General features: G+C 44.1%; 1 protein-coding gene across 8 annotated transcripts in view; it reads left to right on the top strand.

Moving 5' to 3' along the window:
- The window catches only part of AMBRA1 (autophagy and beclin 1 regulator 1), a 194580-nt gene that overhangs the window by 109731 nt on the left and 58637 nt on the right, over nt 1–26212 (top strand). For all 8 annotated transcript variants that reach the window (XM_043548143.1, XM_043548146.1, XM_037900178.2 and 5 more), the window contains 3 exons: nt 10799–10909; nt 20498–20686; nt 21136–21290. In XM_043548143.1, coding sequence (XP_043404078.1) covers nt 10799–10909; nt 20498–20686; nt 21136–21290 — 455 coding nt within the window. The remainder of the gene's footprint in view (nt 1–10798; nt 10910–20497; nt 20687–21135; nt 21291–26212) is intronic.

Below are 26212 nucleotides of genomic sequence, written 5' to 3'. Positions count from 1 at the left end.
CATTCTGAAGAACATTTCCCTTCTGCAGCGTCTGATGTCTGGGAGAGAGTGGTCTCTGATATAGTGTGCATTGTTCATTTCAGTGGATCTGTACTGCCTTCCAGACTTAAAAATGAACGCGTATTTCCCCAGATCTGTACTTCTCCTCACACTTACAGAGGAAAGCTACAAGTCAGATACATCTCCCACATTTGAGCCAGGAGATATAGGAGAGCCCTGTCTCCCGTGATCAGACAGGCACTGATGGCTCTTACATCTGAACCCCTTACTGCCAGGTAGTGGATTTCTTGTCACACAGAATCATAGAATTTAGAAAGAGACAAAGCCTGTCAGGTCCCATCTAGACATTCTCGTACAATAGAAGCTGAACGATGCATATAGAATCCACAGAAAACAAAAACAGCCTAAAAAAGGCAGTGAGTCTTCATAAAAGGCGGAAACAATTTAAAACGATGAAACAAGATGCAGGTAAAACAATTTTTAACATAAAACATTCACCAAAGCGATTCCGAAATCTACAATTTCCTCATGAAATGGAACATGCTGTACCACTTAAATTATATGGCAGCATGAAACAAATTCCCAGCACAAATCACTGCCTCACAGAAATGTGAGAGAAATGGTCTCACAGGGTACATCTACACTGCCGTTTAACAAGTAATTGCAGTGTGGGTAGGTATACCCACGCTAGCTTTAATCTAGCTATCACAGGTAACAAAATGAAGATGCGGTACCACCAGCTAGCTGCCTGACTGCAAACCTGCGAGGGACCTAGGTTTGTATGTGGGTTGGTAGTCCACACTGGGGTACACTTCTTTACTGCTGCTGTTAACACACCAGCTAGTTTAAAGCTAGCATAGGTATGCCTACCTGTGCTACTGTTACACCCTAAATTTCAGTGAAGGTGTGTCCCAAGAAAAGAGCCCAGGTAGCAGCATCTATAGAAATGGAACGGCCATCCCAGGAAGCATCCACCAGTCAGGAAGATTCCAGCCCTACATTCTATTTTCCAACAAGTTCCCTAAATCCCAAACCCCAAATGTAGCTTGGCAATGACTTAGTCATGGGTAACTACTTTAATGACCCCATTAGTGCTATGTACAAGTGGAGGCAATGCCTCCTTCTTGCTGGGGAACTTGTTCCTCCTTTCTCCTGAGAGAAAAGTGTCCCAAATGACTGTTGCTGATAGATTTCAAGCTGCAAACAAGGAGCTCCTAATAGCCATTTCCAGCAACTTTTAAACAAGCACCAGCCACATCCTCCTCACCCCCACTAACCCAGCAGAAATTGAGGAACAAAAACAGCACAGTCAATCCCCAAAGCCCCCCTTCCTGGGCAGGCAAAGTACATGATGCTTCTCTTCACTCACTGATATTTGTTACCCCACAATAAATGTGTCTAAACCATTCAAACTAATTGTCTTCTAAGATGGTGGATACACACAAGCTAAATAATTACACATCAATAATTAATACAATTTAATCGTTAATCATGACTGCCACCATCATGCTCTCTTTTGTCCCCTAACAACTCATTGCTGGCAAATAGTCATCTCTTTATCTCAATTTATTACATGGTGAAGCCTGATTAAAAGATTCCCCAGTATGTCCACATTTCTGATGGGATAGCACGGAAGAGATACGATCTCACTGGGGACAAATACAACTGAAAGCACAAGTATTTTTCTGTTCTCTCATGCCATGTTCTCTAGGGCAGTGGCTGGCAGGTACCTAGGGAGCAGTAAGAAGCAGCTTTTGAATCAGGTTTCTTGCTCAGTGCTGAGAATCTCAGATGGATGGAAAGAGGCGGGTGGTGGGGGTGTAGCGAGTTCTTGGGAGATCAGAGACTACAGCTGTGTGTTCTGTCTGTAACACGGGTTCAGAAACTTTGGGGCTGGAACCAGAGGAAACAGAACAGTTTGTTCCTCCCTGTTAATTCTGTTTAGGATGAGAATGGCTGGCCATGATTTCTATAGGATAGCACTTGGAGAGGGCGCGGGGGGTTGTACAGAACATGCTGGGGCATGGTATTTCCCATCCTGCAATGTAAGACTTGTGGTGCCCTGATCTGAGGGATTCTGCATTAAATGCCAGTGTCCCGTGAGGCGGTTGTGGTTTGTTTTAGAAATTGCAGTGCCCTTTCCTAAATGAGTCTCTGTCTCCCACTCTGCAGGCCTATCTGAGCAGTGGCATTTCAGTGAGGATGTGCTCAGAGATTCTGGGCATCTGGATTTTCTCTCCTAGGGAGAACAGTTACCAGCTTGAATGTGTCTTTTTCATAGAGGTGAAGCACAAATAGCTCTGACAAGAGGGGAAGCATTTGAAAGGGATCTTAACCTCTTCAAGTGTCCCTCAGGGAAACCCATCCTACCATCAAAGCGAGACATGTGCCACAGGCATTTCTTTATCAAATTATCTGACCTGACATTAAAAATAAGCCCTTCCCCTGTCTTCAAAGTAAGATGTCAAGGAGCCGTCAAGGCAACATCAGAGATGGAGGCGTTGGGCTGGACAGCTGTTCCCTGTCACCTGTGTTTCTTGCAAACCAATTGATCTTTTAAATCTTCTGAAGCTTGTAGCAGCTAGATTCCCCTTTTCTGTGTGACGTTTGCAATGTCTGTCGCATAAAGATCTCTAGGCACTTAACTCTGAAGTCCTATCAAGATGGTAGAATGTTCATAGTCTGTAGTTGGGGTTTACGCTTCTCTCCACTGACTGCTGAATCAAACCCCAGTTTTGAAAAGAGATTTTGTAATAGGAATGAGTATTGTTTAGGGAATTGCAACTCTCCTTACCAGAGCACCTCAGGTATGGGGAAGAAAACAGGTCTCTTAAAAGATCCACCCTTCAGAGCCCACTCAACTCTGCCTGTGTTTCTTCATTAACATTGCACAAAGCCTAAAGTCTTTCTCTGCTTAGCATATATGGAACTAGATTTTCCACTTCCTACGTTTATGAATGGGCATGGGAATTGTTACTGAAATGGTAAGAACTCTGGCAGGAGATGCATTGTGCCTGCTGCTGTACGCTTGCTGGTATGCTGGAAAACATTACCCTAGTTGGCTGTATGTCAAGAATGGCAGCTGTCTGCACTTGTATCTTTCTGCGTTGGGCTAATGTTGTATGTAGCCAACTGTGCTAGCTCAGAACCATGCCCTGTTGATAGCCTGGAACAGAGGAGGCTCACTGGGATTCTGGGGTGCATCTGACCATTTACTGTGGCCAGCGGTGAGCCCAGGAACAAGGCTATCCTGTAAAACACTTGGCTTCCTGCACAAGCCAGATTATGATCTCAGTGTACTCGCCTCACCTGGCTTCTGTGGCCACTGTTAATATCGAAACTGAATTTAATTAAACTGCGTCAGAGTTGTCTGTGTGAGAAGTATACCTCTCCCTGGGAACTTCCAGATCATTGTGTGCAGCAGATTGGGCCGATCCATTTTCAGTGAAAGCTGCTTTGTCTGGACTTGTTAGAGAGACTCCACTGTCCTGCTCAGCTTTGGTGGATGCGTGCAGTGTTGCAGACCACCTGGCTGTTGGTCTGTGCTACGTCTAGAACTAACACAAGGCTAGTGAGGTGTAGAACCCAGCGTCGGTAGTGTGCTGAGCCCCAGTTGTAAACGCAGAAACTGATGGGCAGCTCCAAAGGAGAGTTTCGTTGTCCACAAGCAATACACAGACTTAAGGGCCAAATTTTCACAGGTGTTTAGGCACCTAAAGATGCAAATAAATGCCTGTTGGGATTGACAAAGTGTCTAAGCACTTTTTTCAATGGGAGTCAGGCACCTAACCTACTTAGGGATTTTGTAAATCCCACTAGATATCTGTCTGCATCTTTACGCACATAAGTACCTTTGTAAATGTGGCCCTAAGTTTCTAGCATCTTATAGGCCAGCTGTGGTTCTGAATAACGGATTTACTTTTTTATGCCAAGCTCTGGAAGAACTTGAACTATTGCTTCTGTTAGATGTACAGCAAGGGAGAAAGCTTCTGAAGCACGTAGCTGCTCCCCATCTCTGACACTTAAGCAGCAATACCTGTATAAAGATGGTGAGAATATTACCAACTCATCCAGTGAGTCTCTGGAAACAGAGCAAGTACCTTGCTCTTCGATGAAGGAACATCAGAGTGCTCTAAAGACAAGCTCTGTGCTGTTTCTTCCTGGGCCCCCCTCTGTGCTTAGATATTGGGCTTGCATGGCTTGATTCACAAATGAACAGTTGATTCTTCCACTTGTCTGAGATGTATCGGACCCTCTGAGTGGATAAGGCTGACGTGTGGTTAATTGTCACAAGGAGGTGGCACGTAAGGAAAATTTTTAACCATATCTTTGTTAAAAGGCTGGTGTTTCTTTTATAACTCTCTCTCGACATGTGCTGAGTGGGGGCGGGTAGAGACTGGGGGGGAGGGGTGCTGAAAGCCTTTATCTTCATTTCTGCCATCACCTAGTGTTTATTACCCAGTGATAGACAGACGCAGGAAAGCTGCCAATCAAACCCACGTTCACTGCATTTCAATTGCCCTTCATTTCAGATTTCAGTATTGTGAAATCTACATCTTTGTAGAAAAAGGTCGTTTTGCTCATGGTGATGACAAGCCCAAGACTCTTGGGTACCTGCTCCAGTCACTTGTGATTCCACCAAACAAAGGAGGCTCCAGAAATCAGAACAATCTGTCAAGTGACTGGTGAGAACCGTTTCCTGGAAGAATTGATCTGCTTCTATCCAGACTTAAGACTTGTAAACAGGGAATTGTCATCAAGTGGGTGTGTTTCTTGTGGGGTCCCCTAGGGATCATTTCTTGGGCCTGTTATTTAACATTTTTATCAGTGACCTAGAAGAAGACATAAAATCATCACTGATAGTTTTCAGGTAACACAAAAATTGGGGAAGTACAAGTCACTGGTACAGAGTGATCTGGATTGCTTGGTAAGCTGGGAGCAAACAAACTATGTGTTTTTAATACAACTAAATGGAAATATATACATCTAGGAACAAAGAATGTAGGCCATGCTTACAGGATGGAGAATTCTATCCTGGGATGCAGTGACTCTGAAAAAGATTTTTGGGCTTATGGTGGATAATCAGCTAAACATGAGCTCCCAGTGAGATGTTATAGTTGGAAGGACTAATGTAATCCTTGACTGCATAAATGGGAGTTATGAGTAGGAGTTCACCTTGAATGGTCCCTTGAAATATGTGTTAACAACTTATGCTAAACAGTTCCACCTTGTATTTAGCAGTGACACGATGAGTTAGTTTCCTGGACCTGAAGAAGAGCTCTGTGTAAGATCAATAGCTTGTCTCTCTCACCAACAGAAGTTGGTCCAATAAAAGATATTGCCTCCCCCACCTTGTCTCTCTAAGAGAAGAGAGGTTATTGTACCTCTGCATTTGGCACTGGTGTGATCACTGCAGGAATGCTGTGTCCAGTTCTGGTGTCCACAGTTCAAGAAGGATGTTGATTAATTTGAGAAGGTTCATAGAAGAGCCATGAGAATGATTAAAGGATTAGAAAACCTGCCTTATAGGATAGACTCCAGGAGCTCAATCTATTTATCTTAACAAAAAGGAGGATAAGGTGACTTAATTACTATATAAGTACCTACATGGGGAACAAATATTTGAAAATGAGTTTTTTAATCTAGCAGAGAAAATTATAACATGAGCCAATGGCTGGACATTGAAGCTAGACAAATTCAGACCGGATATAAGGTGTAACTTTTTAACAGTGAGGGTAATTAACCACTGGAACAATTTACCCAGGATTGTGGTGGATTCTCCATCACTGGCAATTTTTAAATCAAGACTAGCTGTTTTCTTAAAGCTATGCTTTTGGAATTATTTTGGGGAAATTCTCTGGCCTGTGTTATGTGGGATGTTAAACTAGATGATCACAATAGCCCCTTCTGGCCTTCGAATCTATGAAAGAAGCTGAAGTGTTCTTAGGGTACATCTACACAGGGAAAAAAGACCCGCATCATGGCCGCAGCTGGCTCAGGTCAGCTGACTTGGGCTGTGGGGCTAAAAATTACTGTGTAGACAGTTGGGCTGGAGCCTGAGCTCTGAGACCCTCCACCCTGGCAGGGTCCCAGAACTTGGGCTCCAGACTGAGCCCAAGCCCAGACATTTACACAGCAGTCTTTTCAGCTTGGAGCCCACGCTCTGCAAGCCTGAGTCAGCTGACCTTTCCAGCCCCAGATTTTTTTTAATCCCTGTGTGGATGTTCCTTCAGTATCTCCAGGCTGCGCCAGAGGTTAAGAGACAGCAGCACCTTCCTGGGTTAGTACCTGGTTTGGCAAAGCCAGCAGTGAGAGCAAGTCCCAGATAATTTTCATTGTTCAGAAACTGCTGAGTAATGGGAGAGGGGTTTTTAGCTTTCTTCCTAAATTGTTCACCTTTCTGACTCCTCGTCCATTGGAGAGGCCAACTGAAATAGTTGGGGCAGTGCTGTGTGGGCCCTGGGTAATGAGGGGCACACATGAAAGTATATTCTCCCCCCTACTTCTCCCTTTTTACTGAGAGTCCAAGATTTGCTTTCTCTTAATTGTCTTTATTGTAGGATGGTGCATGTAAGTGTGAAATTTCTGGCTGGATTTGAGAGACAAAACTGAATGACATTGATTACATGTAACTAGATGTAATTTAATAATTACACTTCTCAATTACATAATTACTGTAAATGTAGGTAATTGCTTAATGAAAGCATGTAAATTGCAGAATAGACATTATGTGGGGTGAACCGCTTTGGATCCGAAGTGGCCAGAACCCTTTTGCCCATGGACATCCATACACAGCAGACCCTTTCTAGGTTTGGTGCCTTTGCCCACTCCTCTCTGCTATGGATGAGATTTTCTAGTTTAGGCTATCTGTGGCGGTAACACCCATCTATTGTGTTAGCGTCTGCCAGACTCTGTGTGTGTTTGTGTAGAGGGCTGCCATGCGGGTGAAGGGGCAGAGGGCTGCTTTTACCCTTTCTTGGAACAACAGAGAAGGATCTGCTTTTTACCCCTTGAGAGAGGGTCTGGCACTCCCAGGACAAAAAGAGCAAAGGGGTAATGGACACCATTATCCTTTTGGAAAGGGCTCTGGGCAGAACCAGAAGGTCTCGAGGAAAATTTCAGGAAACATTTGCCAGTGGCTTGCTGTCGCTCAGTGTTTGTAGCAATGGATACAACTGTGTCATAAAGCCAACAAACAGATATGTTGCCATTTTTACTGAGGGGGAAATAGCGTCTGTACAGTATGCCAGGCCTAGCAAAGTGTACAAGGTTAAGAACACTGGAAAGGTTTGTTATCCCAGGAGTTGAGAGTGCAGCTGATAGCCAGGGCTTTGTGGACAGAAGTGTGCTCCCACTTTCATTCACTCACTCACTCACAGGGACACACTCATCAGTGTTCATGTTGTGCTCCCCATCACTGCTCAGGCCAGTGAAGCTAATGATCAAACCAGTTAACCGATTTCGGTGGTGAATCCTGATCATCTCGAGGTATGTTGCGCATACACTAAGAAGATGACTTACTCATACAAAGTGGTGCATGGATTTGGGAAGGGAGTCTGCTGTTTGTGGCATTACTAGGGGGCTTGTTAGGTTTCTCTTTGGGAGCCAAAGGGCATGTAAAGATCCTCCTCACAAGCCAGGAACGGCTTATGTCTTACTGCAGCTAGGCTGCTACAGGAGTAGGTGTCCTGCGTGGTATGTCTGCTTCCTTTACTATCTGCAGTATTTCTGTAGAAGAGAAACCATTTTGTGACCAAGTCTTATATGGCAATTACTGTAATGTAACCTAATCCTGATAGTTTCTGTTACTTCTCCCACCCTGCTGGTTCCATCACTGTGCCTTTTGTACAGAGACTTCAGTTTCCTTTTCTTCTCTCCTTGCACAGTGGCCGCACCAGAGGAAGCTGCAGTTACATGCTCAAGGCAGGCTTGAAAACAACAGACCTAGGAGTATGGAGTTTAAACTTGCCGATCTGTCTCCCGTTCCCTTCCCCAGATATGGACTTGCTGATGGGTATTAACTCTCTGGTGCAGGATAGTTTTATTAGCATACTGAACATCATTTACCATCAGGGTTCTCAGAGGAGCCCTGTGCATTTGGGGGGGATATAGAGGGAAAGCACTAGGCATTTATACAGTGATAGAAAAGGTTCCCAATTCTGCTTTCCAAGCAGTCTGTGAGTGTGTCTGAAAGAGGCAGATAGAGAGGCCAAGGGGAGCACAGTGGAGGGCTGTTAGTCGCTGGAGGCCTGTCGTAGCTAAGTACACAATATATAGCTCTGACTGCTCAGAAATCTCATCCTGGGCATATTTTCAGAGCTTTCACTGGAACCACAAACCATGGCCTAGGACAGTTTATCTGTATAAAGGAGACCAGCAGCCCCTTTTTCAGTGTCTTCCTCTTTGTTCGTCAGGATTGTTCTTGAGTTTGCTCTTTGCCCTTGTTCTCACCTCTCTCGTATTTGTAGACAGAGCATAAGCATTGCTCAGTGTGTTTTCAGACCATCTTTATTTTGCTGCCCTGAGCTTTCTGCTAGGATTTGATAAGGGAGGAGCGAAGGGAGAATGAAAGAATCTAGGAAGCTTGGCCTGATCACCTTGCATGCCATTGTGCCAACTGGTGCCTAGCAAACTTCTACCCATCTGCCAGGGCAGTTGGTCTGTCTGGCACAAATCAAAATCTGAATTGTCCAAGAAATTTCATCTCGTCTAATATGGCTGCTGCAGCATACTGTGCAGACTTTCTGGGAGAACTTGGCTACTAACAGTCTAATGTTTTCATCATTAGTGCCAAGAATGCTCCAGCTAAACAAATTCCCTTAAAGTCTGGGGTCTGCACTCTCCCTCATTCGTATTTGGCTTGTCTTCCTTTCCATGACCAAATTCTTTTAACTTGGGCTTTTGTCTGTGTGTGCGCCTGTGTCTTCACAGCACTAGGCCTGCTTGCATTTGAAGGTAGTGGCATTGTATATGCAGGAATATGAAATATCTGATTATTCCCAACCCTTCAGATACATTGTTGCTGTGTGGGTACTGACTCTCTTCTCCTCCACCTCCCCAGAAGTTGAGTGCAATCCCACTGAGCTACTCCATTTTGATGTGCCAGGGTGATTCCTTTGTTTCAAACCAGTGTGCTTAGAAGTTTATTTTCTGGCCACATCTCTTCTAGGTATGAGTTTCCAGGGCATTCTCTTAACCGAATGCTCTGGGGCATTGTCTGAGCTTTCTGATACGGCTTGCTGGAGTTGGGAATGGCACCTAGCTCCAGCAAGGGGGAATATGAGTTTCTGGCTGCCTCTGTGGCAGTAGGTATGGCCAGCCAGAACAGAACTACAGAGAGAAGAGAACTATGCCGACAGCTATGTTGAGCCTCTTTCCCCCGTGCCAGCTAGAGATCAGAGTGAATTAAGAAATAGGAGGTGGTTTTCTAAGTTTCTCTTAGTGCTGAGGCATATCCAATAAAACGTGACTTTACCAAAGAACCACCTCTGTGAGGCTACAACACTGTATACATGGGTGTCATTTTAAAGGGCCAGGAGGGACACACATGTGACTCAACCGCATAAGTCAGTCCGTAATAGACATGGCAGGATTACATTTTTGTTGGTAAATGTCGATGAACGTCCATGTCACCATATACCCACACAATGAAAAAATATTTCCATTGATGATGATCTAAGTTTACAGATAGACAAAGTAAGAAAAATGCTGCTTGAGAATTTATTAGTTTGATTTAAGGATATGTACTCTGTATATTTAGACATGTGATGTTAATCCCCCCTTCTCCCAATTTCACTCAACTGTGAACTTTTAAATGAATAAAAATCTAAAGAAAACCCTTATGAATAAACATTGATATCCTGCATGAAAATTATATTAAAAAATTGAATTCTGCCCAGCCTAGTCATCAAGTTCACCTGCATTTTAGCATAATGAGCACTGTGCTATTTATATAGCACCATAACTTTATATCGGGCTTGAGAGAGAGATTCTCTGCCCAGAAAAGCTTACACCTACCTGAGACAAACATGGCACATAAAATTAATAGGAAAGGCAAAGGGAAGGCAAGCTCATGGACTAAGACAAGGGGATCATATGTGTTTGCCATTCTGTGACTGCTTGGAACATACCATCTTTCTGTCCTGTCCTCTCTGATCTTTCCTTTGCGGGAGTGACGAGACACCCTCCCCCCAGGATCAGCTCAAATATTGGCTCTTTGATTTCTCATAAATATATGTCCTGTTAATAGGGGTAGATATTACAGTCAAACAGTCCCTTCAGGGATGGGAAGTAAGAGTGGGAATGGGGAATACAAAGGCAGATATTCATATAGGACAAATTAATTCTGATGAGAGCCATTTTAAAGGCCATAGTTTTTTGTTTCTTAGCATACATTTGCCTGCTTTCCAAATTGCATAGAAATTTGGGAGTTAATGACATGCACCTTGTGATGGTGTCAATAAGTTAAGATAAGTCTGAAATGAATAGATGAGAGTAGGTAGGAATAAATGAAACCTCCTTTGTGTTTGGGTAAATATTTGGTGGTAACCATCTTCCTTCCTCAGAATGTGATGCAAGGATGGTTGTGGCTTTTTCTCCATTTCCTCTGCTCAGAGGTTTGTGAGTTGTTGCCATTTCTGTAAATGTTGCTTCGTTACTTTTGTTTAGGAAACCAGAGGCCTTTGTGCATTGGGCACTGAAAATGTTTGTTGATTCATCTCCTATATTGTGATTTTCAGATAATCTGTTAGGGAAAGCAAAGATGTCCAGTTGCTAATTGTTTTCTCCTTCCCTCCAGGGGCTGTGATTGGAGATGGACAGTCAGCTGTAGCCAGCAACATTGCCAATACCACCTACCGGCTCCAGTGGTGGGACTTCACCAAGTTTGACCTGCCTGAAATCAGCAATGGTAAGCTGGGAAGGGAACTAATACCTCCTTGCAGGTCCCCCCTACCCACTGAGCCCCATTAGCACCAAAATGTCTAGGAATTTCCAAAGGTCTAGTCCAAGCACACTGGATTTCCTGATGTGATTGTCACTTCAACTGGAGCCATTAAATAATTAGCAGGTTTGTTGGAATCATGTAGGGTGCTCTTACCACTCTGTTTTGCCCACGTACACCTTGTTGACTTCATCTAGGGTTCTTTGGGTGGATCAGTTTCTGTGGGTATCTCCTCAAATCAGTGAACATTCTCATAAGTGCAGGAGAGCTGCATGGAGTGGAAGGGCTGACTGGGTGGTATTCTGGCAGCACTCAGCTGCATTAGAGTTTGGAGTAAGCACTTGGTCTCTTGCATACCGTACTAACACGTGGTTGGAATTGTAACTATAGCTTCCAATGACCCTTGGGATTTATGGTGTTTGGGATCTCAAAGGGAGCCACATCCAGCTGTCTGGCTGGAGATGGAGGATGAAAACGTTATCACTGGACTACTTCTCTCTCTCTCTCTCTCTCTCTCTCCCCCTCCCCCTCCCCCTCCCCCTCCTCCCCCCACTCCTTACCCATGAAACAACTGAGTTGTAGATCAGTGTTTCTCAACCTTTTTGATACCAGGGACCAGTTGCTGCCTTCCTAAACTGTGTCAGGGAGATCTTAGGGGCCGGCGCCAGTCCACGGACTGGTCATTGAGAAACGCTGTTGTAGTGTATTTCTGTGCAGCAGAGTGCAGCCTTCAGTGACTTGATGGTGCTTGGGAGGGGCATGGATTCTTTTTTAAGGAGCCTTCTTTCACAGATAAGTATGTGGAGCTTATCCCAGGAATAAAGGCAGCTACTGTATATATATAGAGATAAGAGTGCTTGTGGTCCCATGCGTAGAGGGAGAGTTGCACTGCTTCCTTTTCTCTGTCTCTGTTGCCCCTCCCCTGGAAATCCATAGGGTGGTGTTTCAAGGGTTACACCCTTGCTGGAAATGAGAGGCCCATTTCTAAAAGTTGCTTCTTAATGTTGCATGGAAAAAGGTAATTAAATGCAATCTTGTTTGTCTAAGGGGCATTGTATCTTTTGGAGAGTAGCAGATAGCGTCTTCTCAGGCGTTGTGAGCACTGTACCAGATGTCAGTGATTTGATTAATTTGTAGTATTAATCAGGTTTTTTCACCTGAGGAGCAGACCTGTGCCCAAGGGCAGGTCTCTGCCATGTTGACCACAAGAAGTATTCCCTCCCTAGTCAGAGACCCTGGCACAAGGATAAAGCTGCGATCAGAGAGGAGGAAACGTTGCTACTGGTTTAAAGTCCTCTGGGCTTCTCCACATGCTTTTAATGCATTTGAAAAGTGTTTCAGCTACTAATAACTCTTCTAGGCTCATCCGGTTGCCCTGGAGCAGGCTGCTGTTAAATTTTTGTGTAGGGTGTTTGTTTATAATTTATGGAGTCCCAGAGAAAGGCAGAACCATCTGCTCCTCGAGGCATCAGTATTTCAAACTCCTCCCTCTCCCCTGCTAGGATACTTCCATTCAGAGATCATTTATAACTAGCAGATTATTGGACTCAAATATTTCTGTCTTCTGTTGCCATCATGCCCATCCTCTGTCTCTCTGCAGCCTCGGTCCCTGCTGCAAGCCTGTGCTGTGCCTATCTGGCTCCCCACTCTGGCTAGCCAGAACCTGGCTCCAGGCCTGCTTACCTTCATTTATTTGAATTTTACAATGTTTAGGTATTTAGTTCTCCCTTTCCTTCCCACTCACTCGCTGCACATATCTCTGGCACTTTGTACATCTTACAACAATGGTTTGCAACCTGTGGTTCATGAACCCCTGCTCTTGTTGGTTCATTGGCCAGAATTACTCCAGAGCTGCACTTGAAACCTGAGACCTTATACTGGGGCACAGAGGAAAGAGAACAGCACTGGGAGCCAGTAACTCCTGAGTTATGATTGTCTGTTACTGAACCCTGATGTGTGGGGCCCTACCAAATTCACAGTCCATTTTGATCAATTTAACGGTCCTAAGATTTTAAAAATCATAAATTTCATGCCTTCAGCCATTTAAATCTGAAATTTCACAGTGTTGTAATTGTAGGGATCCTGACCCAAAAAGAAGTTGCAGGGGGCGGGGATCGCAAGGTTATTGTAGGGGGTGGGAGGTTGCGGTACTGCTACCCTTACTTCTGTGCTGCTCCTGGCGGCGGCGCTGCCTTCACAGCTGGGCAGCTGGAGAGCGGCAGCTGCTGGCCGGGAGCCCAGCTCTGAAGGCAGAGCTGCTGCCAGAACAGCACAGAAGTACAGATGGCATGGTATGGTATTGCCACTTTTACTTCTGTGTTGCTGCCTGCAGAGCTGAACCCTCAGTCAGCAGCCACCACTTTCTGGCCATCTAGCTCTGAAGGCAGCAGCGCAGAAGTAAGGGTGGCATGGAATGGTGTTGCATTTCTTACTTCTGGGCTGCTGCTGGCATGGCGCTGCTTTCAGAGCTGGGTGCCCGGCTCACGGCTCTCCAGCCGCCCCGCTGTGAAAGCAGCGCAGAAGGGTGGCAATACCATGACCCTCGCCCCTAAAATAACCTTGTGACCCCACTGCAACTCCCTGTTGGGTCAGGATCCCCAATTTGAGAAACGCTGGTCTTCCCTGCGCAAAAAAATGTAAAGTCATGTTAATGGGGACTACAGGGACAGAAATCAAAATGGAAGAAGAGAAACTGCAGAAGGTGGACTATATTACGTATCTGGAAGTACCATCAGCGAAGATGGTACTAGTTCCGAGGAAATGAGAATCTGAAAGGAAAACTCTGCATTTGGAAGACTCAAAAACATCTGGCAACTCAAAAACATCTTCCTCAAGACAAAACTGAACGTGTACAAAGCAAATGTTATCGCCATCACAACATATAGCAGTGAGACATGGCAACTTACCAAGAAAGATAAGCAAAAGCTGGATGCATTTCATTAGAAATGTCTGAGAAGAATATTGGGAATAACATGTGGAGATAGGAAGATGAATGAAGAAGTCAGAAAAATTACTGGAAAAGGCACCCTCACAAATAACTGACCAAATACCACCCTTGAATGGAAGCCAGGAAACGCAAGAAGAGGAAGACCGCGAATAACATGGAAACGAACAATTCTGAAGGACATCAAGCACCTCAGCATGAAATGGGAAGATTTGAAGAGAAGGGCACTTGACAGGCAAGGATGGCAAACATGAGTAGGCTAATGTGCAGCAAAGTGTGGGATGGTCTAAGGTCTCCCCTGTGAAATCTGTATAGTATAGGGTAAAAGCGCACAAAAGACCAGATTTCATGGTGGGGAGACCAGATTTCACGGCCCATGATGCGTTTTTCATGGCCTTGAATTTGGTAGGGCTCTATTGATGTGACCTTGAACAGTTCCTTTTCCCTCGCTTTCACTTCTTTGCCAAGGTGTTGATTAATCACACAAGTTACATCAATTTACCCAAAATTAACTTGCAAACCATATCTCTGTGGGACATACTTTTATATCTCTTGAAGCCCACTATATTGCGTTAACTTGTACCTATAAATTTCCTGACAGACTCTAAAGCAATATGAGGAGGGATTCAATTGAAGTAAGCATGTCCACGGAGGGTTTTGGTGTTTTTATCTTTGCCTTTGTCTATATGCAAGCCTCCACCATGTTCATTAGAAATGTGTTTTTCAACTGGTTTTAGTGAAATTGATCAAAGTTTGTGTGAAAATACTTGTATTTTGGTTTGAGTTGCTTGGTTCAGTTTAAGTTAATTTTTGGGGGGTTTTTTGCAGGATTAAGCTAAACCAAAAAGACAATTTTAAACCCATAGAAGAGCATCTACATATAGACTTACACTGGTGTCCCTAAGACTATGTCTACATTAGAGAGCTGACAGCAGCACAGTTGTACTGATGCAACTGTGCTGCTGTAAGATCTCCTGTGTAGCCACTCTATGCCAACAGGAGAGAGCTCTCCCATCGACATAATTAAACCATCCGCAGTGAGCAGTGGTAGCCACATCAGTGGGAGAAGCCCTCCCCTTCCCCCCTCACCCCCCCGACATAGGTCTCTCCTCACGGGTGCTTATGTTGGTGTAACTTACGTCGCTCAACGGTGTGTTTTTATACCCAGGTGACATGAGTTTTGTGACAGAAGTAATAGTGTAGACATCACCTAAATCAGTTTAGTTGAACTGGTGCGCCTTGATGTAGACAGGCCTACCTCCTCTTCTGCTGTGTTTCTGTATTTCTAGTGCATCCACCACCATAAACTCTAGGCATTAAGTGCAAAAATAAGAATGGCACCACACCTTGTTTCAGCTGCTGTTGTATTAGGAGTATCGGAGAGAAACCTCTCCAGGCTGTTTTCCCCTTACTAATGGTGTCAGACCTGCCTGTCATGGAATGGCCTGTAACCTAATTACATTGAACTGTGATCTTGTTAGTACTTGAATGGGACACCTTCAAGGAATATCCAGATGGTGCAGAGGTAGTGATAAGGCATTCTGTAGGAGTGTTCTTTCCTTTGTGTCAGTACTGAACCCAGTGCCCTGTCATGGTGCTGGGGGTATTGTGCTATCGGAGATGCCATCTTTCACATGAGAGATGACTCTGGAAGAGGGACGTCATTAACAAAATGCGGTTAGATAAAACATTCTTCATTCAACTGTTTCCCAATGCATAGGCAGCTATCCTAACACTTAAGGCATAGAATTCATGGGACGATGCCATGAATCAAGCCAGGCTTCAGAATTCATCTCAACAGCAGGTCTTACTAAATGCTGAGGGTGGGTGTGGGAGATAATATGAGACACACACACACACACACACACTCTCTCTCTCTCTCTCTCTCTCTCTCTCTCTCTCTCTCTCTCTCTCTCTCTCTTTCGAGAAGCCTCGGACAGTACAGAGATGGGCACCAAATAGACAGCTAGAGGAAAGACTGTAAAATCGCATCTCATTCCCTACTGATTTGTCTTTTTTTCCATTTTGCTAATAAGCTTTTATTTCTTCTCTCCCTCCTCCCACCTTTGTTTTTAATGACTCCAAAATGAACACTACTCTTTGTTTTCCTTGTGGCAGAGCCATGATTGTTAAGGTTAAGATTTAGTCACAGTTTTTTTTAGCAAAAGTCGCAGACAGGTCGTGGGCAATAAACAAAAATTTATGGAAGCCCGCAACTTGTCCATGACTTACTATAAATAACCAGGGGGAAGAGGGGCTGACTGCTTGGGGGAACTGACAGCCCAAGCTCCAGTCGCAGCCTCTGGGGAGGGAAGGTCAGCTTCAGCCGTGTCTGCTAGGGGGAGGGTAGTGGGATGACCGCGCTGGGGGCCAGGGGGGACAGCTCTGGCAGTGATGGTGGGGACAGCTCTGGCCCCAGCTGTGCCCACGGGGCAGGTGGGGGTTGTGAATAGCTCTGGCCCTGGACAGCTCTGGCCGTGAAGGGGGGAAGAGAGACAGCCCTGGCAGCTGCAGGGGGAGACCACCCTAGCCTCTGCTGCTGGCAGCTCCAGCTGCGGTGGTGGGGGCTGAAGCTGAAGAAGTCACGGAGGTCCGTTAATGTCACACAATCTGTGACTTCCGTGACTAAAGCATATCCTTAATGATAGTCACCATGTCAGCAGTGGACTGGGAGGTTGGTTTGGTGGCGAAGCAGAGCCAACACTGCCCATTTATTGCGTTTTCTTCTAGTGAGTGTTCTTATTTTTTCTCAGCAACGAAGTATTGATGTACAGTAAATTGATTAGAAAATTTTGAATACTCCTCTCTAGATTACATATATTAAAGTAGGTGAAACTTTGAGCATAAGTCTGTTGCCCATCACCCTTTTAAATATAGTCTTTCTTCTTATGCTGCTGAGTGCTACCTTGGGCAAACTGGTCTTGTTCACCTCACTCAGTCACAAGCCAGAAATCCATTCTCCTATGTAACATTGGCCGTGTCTCAAGATGGGAGACAATCAGTACCCACTGATTTGTAAGCCCTCTCCCACCCACACCAGTGTGTGGCATAAGAAATTGTAATAAATAAAGTCTATGAGAAACGATATACAGCCCATGAGGAAGATGAACACTGAAGGCGGCTGGGAATGGGCACACTATTCTGGCTACTGCTGTTTCCTGAGATACCCAGAGCAAACAGAACACTTCTCTTGCTGGCATTCCAAGCTTTCCTTGGTTCTGAGCATAATCGTACTGTAGGTGTAATGCACTCCAAGTTGGCACAACAGCTTAATTTGTTGTCTGATGTCTCTTTTGATCTGTTCTGTCAGCACAGTCACTGCATTAACAATGTGAAAGAAAACAGGAGATGAAAGGGCAGCCTTGTCACGATGATTTTTACTGAAATAGCAAACTTTTCTCTCAAATCATCTGTACTGGCTGTTCCTATAGAGCAGGTCCCAAAGAGTAACTACCTAGAATCTTGTAAGGTGTATAGAGAGCTCCACCCACCATGACTTGGAAAGTTCTGAATTCCCTGTTCTTTGAGAGTAACTACTTGTACCAAAAACCTGCTGATGGTTGCTGAGATCCCCACTTCTTGAGTTAAGACTTTTTCCCTCCTGTGAACCTGGCATCTCTCAACCCTTAATGGCAGTGCTACATCTCCCGTGACCATATGTAAACTGGGCAAAAGAAGCACCTTCACAACGTCAGCGTGAATAAGATCTGAAAGGACTGAAATGCAGGATGCTCTCCCTGTACAGTGCAGCTGTGATGTTCTCATATTCCAGGCTCACATCAAGTTGGGTAGATGGCTCACTTCTGGCAGGGAAGCTAACAATCTGTCTTGCTAAGAGGGCTTCACTATATGTTCCTTTTTAAATTTGCTGCAGTGTTCTGCAGATGCCTCTTCAGATACTCCATGTAACGTGTGCTGCTGCTTTGTATCTACTCTCTTGCCCTGCTCTCCTCTTATGGACTGATACAACTACCAGGCTCACACTTTAATTTCTGATATCACCTCAAATTGGCACTGTCTCAGGCTAGTTTGTAAATTGCCATTTCTTTTCCTCCTGCAAACTTCAGATTATGCAAAGCATTCCAGATGGAATGATCTCTCGCCATTCTGTTCTGTACTGTATCCACTCGTGCATCTTTAGGCAGTAAGCTCCCTGAAATTGGTGTTTTGTCCTCTTTTGGTCAACTGTATATATTTTGTAGTGCCCTGTACATTTATGGAGCTTTTTTACAGACGCAGACCTCTATAGTTAGTTGCGGTTGTTTACCAGTTTCTATTGGAACCCCTTGTTTTCAGTACCATCATATTCTGACACTTTCACTTTTATGGGCTGAAACTCATAGATTCCAAGGGCAAAAGTGACTGTTGTGATCATCTATTCTAGGCTGACCTCCTATATAGCACAGGCCGTAGAACTTTCCCAAAATAATTCCTAGAGCAGAGCTTTTTAAAAAAAAAACAAAATCCAATCTTGATTTTAAAATTGTCAGTGTTGGAGAATCCACCATCCCCTTGGTAAACTGTTCCAATGGTTAATTACTCTCATTGTAAAAAATTGACACCATATTTCCAGTCTGAATTTGTCTAGCTTCAGCTTCCAGTCATTGGATTGTGTTCTACCTTCCTCTGCTAGACTGAAGAGCCAAATATTTGTCGCTAGGTTTATACTTATAAACTGTGATTGTCACCCCTTAACCTTCTCTTTTGTTAAGCTAAACTCACCATACTTGGTGTCATCCAAGGTTGAACAAAATGGTTCAGGCATTTTAAGTAGAAGAAGAGTATTTTTTGTGGGGAGTGGAATTAATTTGTCTATTATTAATGCTTGTAACTATTTGTGATCAGTTTTTTAGATGAAATAGCAGGAGCTGAAATTTGAAATTGGGCAAGGACCAGCCTTCAGGAAAAATACCTTGGGAACAGAGAAAATTGGGCTTGATTTGAGTTTGGGCCTTTCAAAATGACATACCATGCATGCCCAGCAGATTCCTTTTTATTAAACTCATTGGTTGTCCAGCTGAGGAAGCATTTGGTACACCTATGTGTAGTTGTAGCCAAATATATTGAGTCCTCCTGCAGACCATGTAAGGTCTGAAGGGGTTGTGTGAAGGCCCCTGTGCGCTTTGTAAGTTGAGGCAGCACTCCATGGGTGCCTTCGGCTAAGGTGTGTGGAACAGCATGTTCCATTGCTTTTTATCAAAACAGTGCTACAACATGGAGTTTAAACAGACTAATATTGCAAATGCTTTGAAATCCACTGAGTTTCAAAGTCCTGGAAAGTGAAGGTGGTTCTTGATTTTCTTTGTAAAAAGAGCCCATGCAATTCCGGCCCAGACCTTCTTGAGAATATTGCACAGTTAAGCTGTCAGAAATCCCGAAGTGCTAATGTTTAAGCTGCATGGGCAAACTTCTTTCTGCTCCTTGAGTAAGCATTACAATAGTCTGTTATTACTTTAGTGCCTAGAGCCATCAACCAAAATATACAAGACAGACAAATGGTTATGGTGGGAGGCTATACAAACACAGTGGAGGGGAAGTGAGTAGCACAAATTTACACAGCAAGTCAAGAGCAGAACCCTGGTCTCTTGACTCCCAGTCCAGTGTCTTGTCCACTAGACCATGCTGCCTCATTGGTCTCAGACTGTTTCTCAAATACAGTAGCATACAATGCATTTTTTTCTGTTTTATTTTTTGCTTTGGAGTAGTGGAATGATGGGTTGGCGCTGAGGTGTTTGGGCTGGCCAAAGGAGAATGCTCTACCAGCGAAAATTGCTAGCCATATCTATGGTGGATTTGGCATGCTCACACCAAAAGTGGGCTTTCTTTCCTGGAGTGAGGAGTGTTTACCCTTTATCTCCTGTTTACTGGAGCAAATAAAGGGAATATAGCTTTAGGCTGGCAACTCTGTTGAACTCTGAGCTCTTTTAAGATGTCTGTGTGTTTGGCTCCTGGTTTGCCATATGTATTCTAATTACCCTAAAATAACGATTCTTAGATTTTCAGCATACACTACAGATTAACAGGCAGATTTTCATTGACATCTCTCTTCAGAATCCATTGTCTGGGTCCCCTACTCCTCTCCCATTCATGAACACAAAAATCACTGTGGCAACTACAGCAGTTGCTAACATGGGGAAAATATCAGGGAAAGTAGCTAAAGATAATAAATATTTTAATGCCTTTTTAGCAGCTGGAAACAAGGACCCTGTGAACAGCCACCTCTCTGTGGACCTCAAGTGTTCAAAGGTCCACAGTTCTAAACTCCTGTTCTAAACTATGCCATCTTTAGCAAAGTGTGGTCTCAGAATGAAGAAGGTGATTTGATAGCATGTAATCGTCCTTGGTTCTCTGCTTAAGGCTGAAGATTCTAAGAGGTGAATGGATCTCGTTTCCCCAGCCTCAGATTCCTCAAAATGTCTGGTCTCCATTTTGTAATAGATTGTATTCCAGTAGGGCTGTAAATACTGTGGGACCTTTTTAAGGAGACCAAAAATCTGTAGCCCTTTTGCATGGAAGATCCCTATCTCTGGCGCTAGGCTTGAGCCTCAGTTCTTCCCAACTGCAACTTTACTTCTTTAACCCCTGTTCCTTTCTTTCCTTTTCTTTTGCAGCCTCTGTGAATGTGCTTGTTCAGAACTGCAAGATTTATAATGATGCTAGCTGCGATATCTCTGCAGATGGGCAGCTCCTGGCAGCCTTCATTCCCAGCAGTCAGCGGGGCTTTCCTGATGAAGGCATACTGGCTGTGTATTCTCTGGCACCTCACAACCTGGGCGAGATGCTATACACGAAAAGATTTGGTAAGAATGCATAAGGGGGATGGGATGGGAGAGGTCCAGGACTGTTACTTCAGGAGCGTACTCTTGGCATTGAAATGCTCTGATCTGAAGATCACAATGAAGTAGCATATCACTGCTGTAAGGAAGATTATATCAATGTTCTGACCAGGCAATGATGTGGCACCGCTGTGGTGAAGCTCCTGTTGCAGAAGTCCTGGCTGATGATGAGAGTACTGCTGTGAAGACGTACTGGAATCCTAGTTGCTAATGGGAGGGCACTGCTGTGAGGAATCTCCTTGCAGAGTTCTAACTGGCATTGGTAGGCCTCTCCTAGTTCAGAGGTCACTGCAGCATGAGCTCATTATATAGTGGATTATAAGGCAGATGAGGGAGTAGATAATTAATGAGGACATTGCAGAGCCACTGGCCATCCCTCACGGGAAATGTCACCTGTTATGTTCTATCCCCAGGCCCCAATGCAATTTCTGTGAGCCTGTCTCCAATGGGCAGGTATGTGATGGTGGGACTGGCTTCCCGGCGCATTCTCCTGCACCCTTCCACAGAACACATGGTGGCTCAGGTCTTCAGGCTGCAGCAGCCACATGGTGGAGAAACATCCATGAGGGTGAGTATTCCTCTGCTCCTACAGCACTTTGTTTGTGTTGGTGTCTTGTTTAGCTGGCTGTGTGGCTCAGTGCTCTGGTTGCTGGCTTATAAGGCTAAGGGTCAAAAGTTCCCGTCCCAATGAGTGATTAAAAATCTACTAGGGACTTGCATACCACAGTGATGGAGCATGGTATCAGGACCTAAATGGAACGGAGTTGTGAAAGTTTACTATGGCTTGAAGCCTGACATCAACCATGCAGCAGTTTTGTGTCTGTAGCGTGCCCCATACTTGGAGCATCCCAAATATGAACATTACTACTGCCGGGTCAGTGTGTGTGGCAGCCATTCTGTGCTTATAAATATCTTGCACCCAGCCTGGGGTGTTAGAATTGGTTTCACTAAGGAGTTGAAGGAGTCTCTCTGCTGGGGTATTGGGATTATTTGTCAACTCTGTTTGAAAAGTGCCTGAATTCTACCTGGAGAGCAGCCACCAGTGATTGGGGAAGGATGAGAGTTCAGTTTAGTATCTTGCCTGAAGGCTAGGCATGATGCTTACCACATCCATGCAATGCTTATACCAAATGAATGCACTCTTGTTGCACTCTGAATGGATGTTTCCTATTTAGCTTAACACAATTGCTTGAGCTGGTGGGGATGAGCCGTTGTCTTAAGGGTGGGAGAAGGTTTGTTTGTGCTTGTGCTCTGTGGAAGAACCTGGCTGTCAACCCAATAAGTCTGATATTTGTAGAGTCCATTTATCTCCTGCCAAAGCAATGGGCAAACTTAACAAAATGTGCACAGTGATCCCATCAACCACCATTGAAATTTAACCACTTCCACTGTAAAACATGGCAGCTGTTCAATACGGTGCTACACAACATTTAAGTGAGGCAGTGAGGTTGAAAACCATGCCTAGTTGAAACTGCAGAAGGAATGCTAAGGAGGCAGAATGATGTAATAATCAGAATTTAAATCTGGACGGGATACTGGAGTTAATTCCTATACACTTGAGGACAGTGTCATGACATTTTCCATTACCACAGGAGAGCCACACTGCATCTTTACATCTCTGAAATATGCCTACAGTTAATGCATGTCTTTTTTTAATCAGTAATTACCCAGTAGGTGTCCCAAGTAGTGAGCTGTGGCTGTGAAGCAGTGGGATTAGTGTGTATGCCTGGCTGGCTAAGGTTTTAAACCTTTTCATTTTGAATGGTGGTAGCTTTACACAGTGGAATAGCTTCCATAATGGCTGTTCCATGACCGATGCTACAAAGCCACAAATAGCATTTTCCTGTGATTGTTATCTCTGATTTTGGCAGTGCTTTCCCAGAGTGTGAGAGTTACTCTGAGACATCCCTCTGTAAGAATGCAGGGGAGACACTCCACCTCTCTGTTGGGATAAATTGCTTGGCTCTGCTTCATAACTCTGTGGTCAGTCTCCAAACTGCAGAGAGAGGGACATACCAGCACAGATCATCTAATGGTCAGCTGCGGTAGAGGCCTGAATATGGATGTGATAAGCAGCAGTGTCTAGTGTGATGGCTGCACTTTTCACTGGTACTAGAATGTTTTCCATCTCCAGCTGTTTGAGGATCCCTCTGACCTACCCAAGTTTCACTGTCATAGATGGGTGTGTCACTTCCCAGGGTCGGCTTGTACCACATCATAAAAGTTAAAGGTGGAACAGTCTGCTTAGTTCACATCTCATCCATTCCTATAAGGAGCCAGGCCAGGATTGTTCCTTAAGGCCCATTCTCTAGATAGGCTGTTAAATCCCAATAGATGGGGCTTTCCTCCCTTTCTGTGGGGACTGTTCCTCAGCCAACTAATTCTGACTATTAAGAAATATTGCCTAATAGTCAATCTATATTTTCCTTTTCAATTCCATTCCTCCTATTTGTGTCCCCTTGAACTAGTTTTAAACATGTCTTCTCCCTCCTTGGTGTTTTACACCCTTCAAGTACTTGTAGACACTTATTTTCTCCCACTCTGAGTCATTGTTTAGCAAAGCAATAAATTGTTGTTCCCTTAATCTTTCCTTGTAACTTAGTCCTCCAGCCTCATACTTACTTTTCTTGCTCTTCCGAATTCTATCTACATGTCAATGTCTTTCTAGTATTTGAGTGTATGTAATGTGCTAGGTGTAGTCTCACAAGAACCATATAAAGGGAATATTTCCTCATTTCTCTGGGATGTTAGGCTTAGTAGATGCAATCCAAAATTGACAAAGTTCTGGGGTTTTTTTTTCTTTTTGGCAGTCTTCTGCATTGCAAAATCCTATCCTATTTGCTGTTCACTCTCAGCATTACTGCTCCCCAGTTCTCTTCCTCCATCTGAATATCTCTGTTTTGGATTATTTTCCCCAGGTGGATTAGCCGTATTATCCAGGTTGAATTTCATGTTATTTCCTGCCTGTATTTTTAACCTCTAGGGCCTTTTTTGTGGGGTTTTTTTTCTGCACTGGTATTTGCTGCTCCTTTCAGTTTAACAGAATCTGCTAATTTCACTGATAATCTGTTTTTTCCATTTCCTAGATCAATAATGAAGATGTTAAATGTAGCAGGATCTAACCCCATTCTCTGTGCCCCAACTAAATGCCTCTTTTCTGACCTTGCCTGTTAATCACAATCCTTTAGTCTTTCAGTCAGTTTTCAGTCAATATGACAGTGTCCATGTCAAGATCAATTGGAATGAATTTTGCCAGCAAGATTTCATGTGGCAGTATGTCAAATGCTGTACTACAGTTGAGCTGTGCTGCATTTATTGCCTCTGCCATGCACTTTCTTTGTAATCGGTCCAAGATCTAAAAAATAAATGGAAGGCACAATAAAACTGCCGTTTGTTTTTTAAATGTTTATCTCCTCATCTAGTTTTACGAATTGTTAACTTGTAAAAATGAGTCATCTTTGGGATTCGCAATAAGGCTGTTATATTGCTCTGTATCTGCTTCTGAGAGCATGTAAAATAAAACCACGGCCTCAATTAAAATGTTTTATAATAGTCTTAGCACACTCAGTGCTGACTAGTGGCTGCTGTATTCATATTCAGTTGAGTAAAAGATTGTTTGCAGCTTGGCAAGTGTGTAATAGAAAAAGTATTTTTTAAATAAGCACCCATTAAAGCTTCTATTCTTTGCTTTGTAATTTAAAACAAGTACATTACAGATAAAGAATCAGTAATCATCCATATTGCCAGTGTGCTGACACAGTTTGTGACAAAGGAAATACTGCTTAACATTTACTTGTATTCTGTTTAAAAATCACAGCCATGCTCTATAAACCAATGCTCTGGGTGCTTGTTAAAATAATGTAAAATTAGAACAACTCCTGAGACCAAAGTCCAAGAGAAACAGCACTCCAAATTCTGTTGAATCCCTCAGAAAGCTCTCCCATCACACTTTGCAGATACTCTCCACCCGGACACAGGAAAAGCCTGGGAGAACAAATAAGCCTTGCAACATGACCTGAAGGTCGTCAGATTCCAGCTTTGGCAAGCTAACAGGGAATAGAATTCTACAGTTTTGCCCCCTCCCGGTTAAAACAGAAGCTCCAAGCCTTCATCCCTCTCACAATTAAGCTAGGGGTGTTCATTCTGTTTCCTCAGAAGATCTCAACAGCAACAGTATCAAATGGGAGGAGAGGAGACTAAAGTTATCAGGATCCAACTCATTAGGGATTCATAAACAAAAGCCAACATCTTAAATTGCACCTAAAAGCCAACTGTCATCCAGCATAGTTTGTGGAACCCAGGAGTAATGTACTCCATATAAAAGTGCCACATTCCTGAATTGCTTTAACATGCAGCCTGTGCAGATTACATTGCAGTGTCCATGCTTCTGTTTACAGTGAGCCTGGGTTTAATATTTGGGAGAGACTGAGTGGAGTTGTGCCGGTTAGGGTTGAGGTGAATTGACAGAGGTGCACTGGTAAAGAACGAGGGCACAGAAATTGAATAGCAGAGGTGTGAAGTTAAGTATATTGTGTGTCAGCGCCGTGTGGGAACAGAGGACTGGGTGTTTAAGATCTATCGGGTTCTTTCCATCACATACTCTGGAAGTTTTACCTGCTTGGCAATTGGGATGGAAGTCTTCACTCACGCACATTTCTTTTTCAAATCCTGCTCGCTGTGTTCGCTTTTTTGCAGAACATGTAGTGTACTGGGCACAAACTGAGTTTTACACTAGCAAAGCTATTTTGTTTGGGGTTTTTTCTTTTCAACTAAAATGGTTCTTCAATTTTGCAAGAATAAGATTTAAAAAAAATTCTTACAATTGTTTCATTGAGATGTTCTAGCCAAATTATAAGCCCCTGAAAAATTGTAGTTTGTACATGCCTAGAGACTCGTTAGCTTGGCAGCTAAATCTCAAAGCTTTCATGTGATTGGACTGGACAGTGCATGATCCACTCTGGCGCTGTAATGGCTGAGAAGGACTTTCCCAGCAATTTCTCCTTGCGATTGCCAGGAGCTGCTGTGGCACCAAGCATAGGACCTGAGAGCAGGGAAACACTCCTGTGGTCCTGCTGCTGATGCCAAGGTAACCTGGAGTAGGAGGAGGAAGCAGATTTATTTGAATTCAGAGGAGTGGGGAATGTTGGTGGGTTGGTGGTTAGGATCCTGGAGGTGATGAGACCAGAAGGGCAGAAAGGTCTGTAATCACTAGAGGGCATTCTGTAGAATCTGGAGTTGAACCCATTATTCCTGAGTCTCTGTATTCCTTTACTGTCTGGCACTTTGCAGTGGGTTTCACTGCTATTTATCTCCATCCCTCTAGTGCAGTGGCGGACAACCTGCGGCCCATCAAAGTAATCCACTGACAGGCCGCGAGACAGTTTGTTTACATTGACCATCCACAGGCACAGCCACCCCCAGTGACCGTGGTTCGCCATTCCCGGCCAACGGGAGCTGCGGGAAGAGGTGCAGGCTGCAGCGACATGCTGG

Source organism: Chelonia mydas, chromosome 6 (genome assembly GCF_015237465.2).
Source record: "Chelonia mydas isolate rCheMyd1 chromosome 6, rCheMyd1.pri.v2, whole genome shotgun sequence".
In the NCBI taxonomy this organism is placed as follows: Eukaryota; Metazoa; Chordata; order Testudines; family Cheloniidae; genus Chelonia; species Chelonia mydas.
This window is presented reverse-complemented; position numbering and strand designations above follow the sequence as displayed.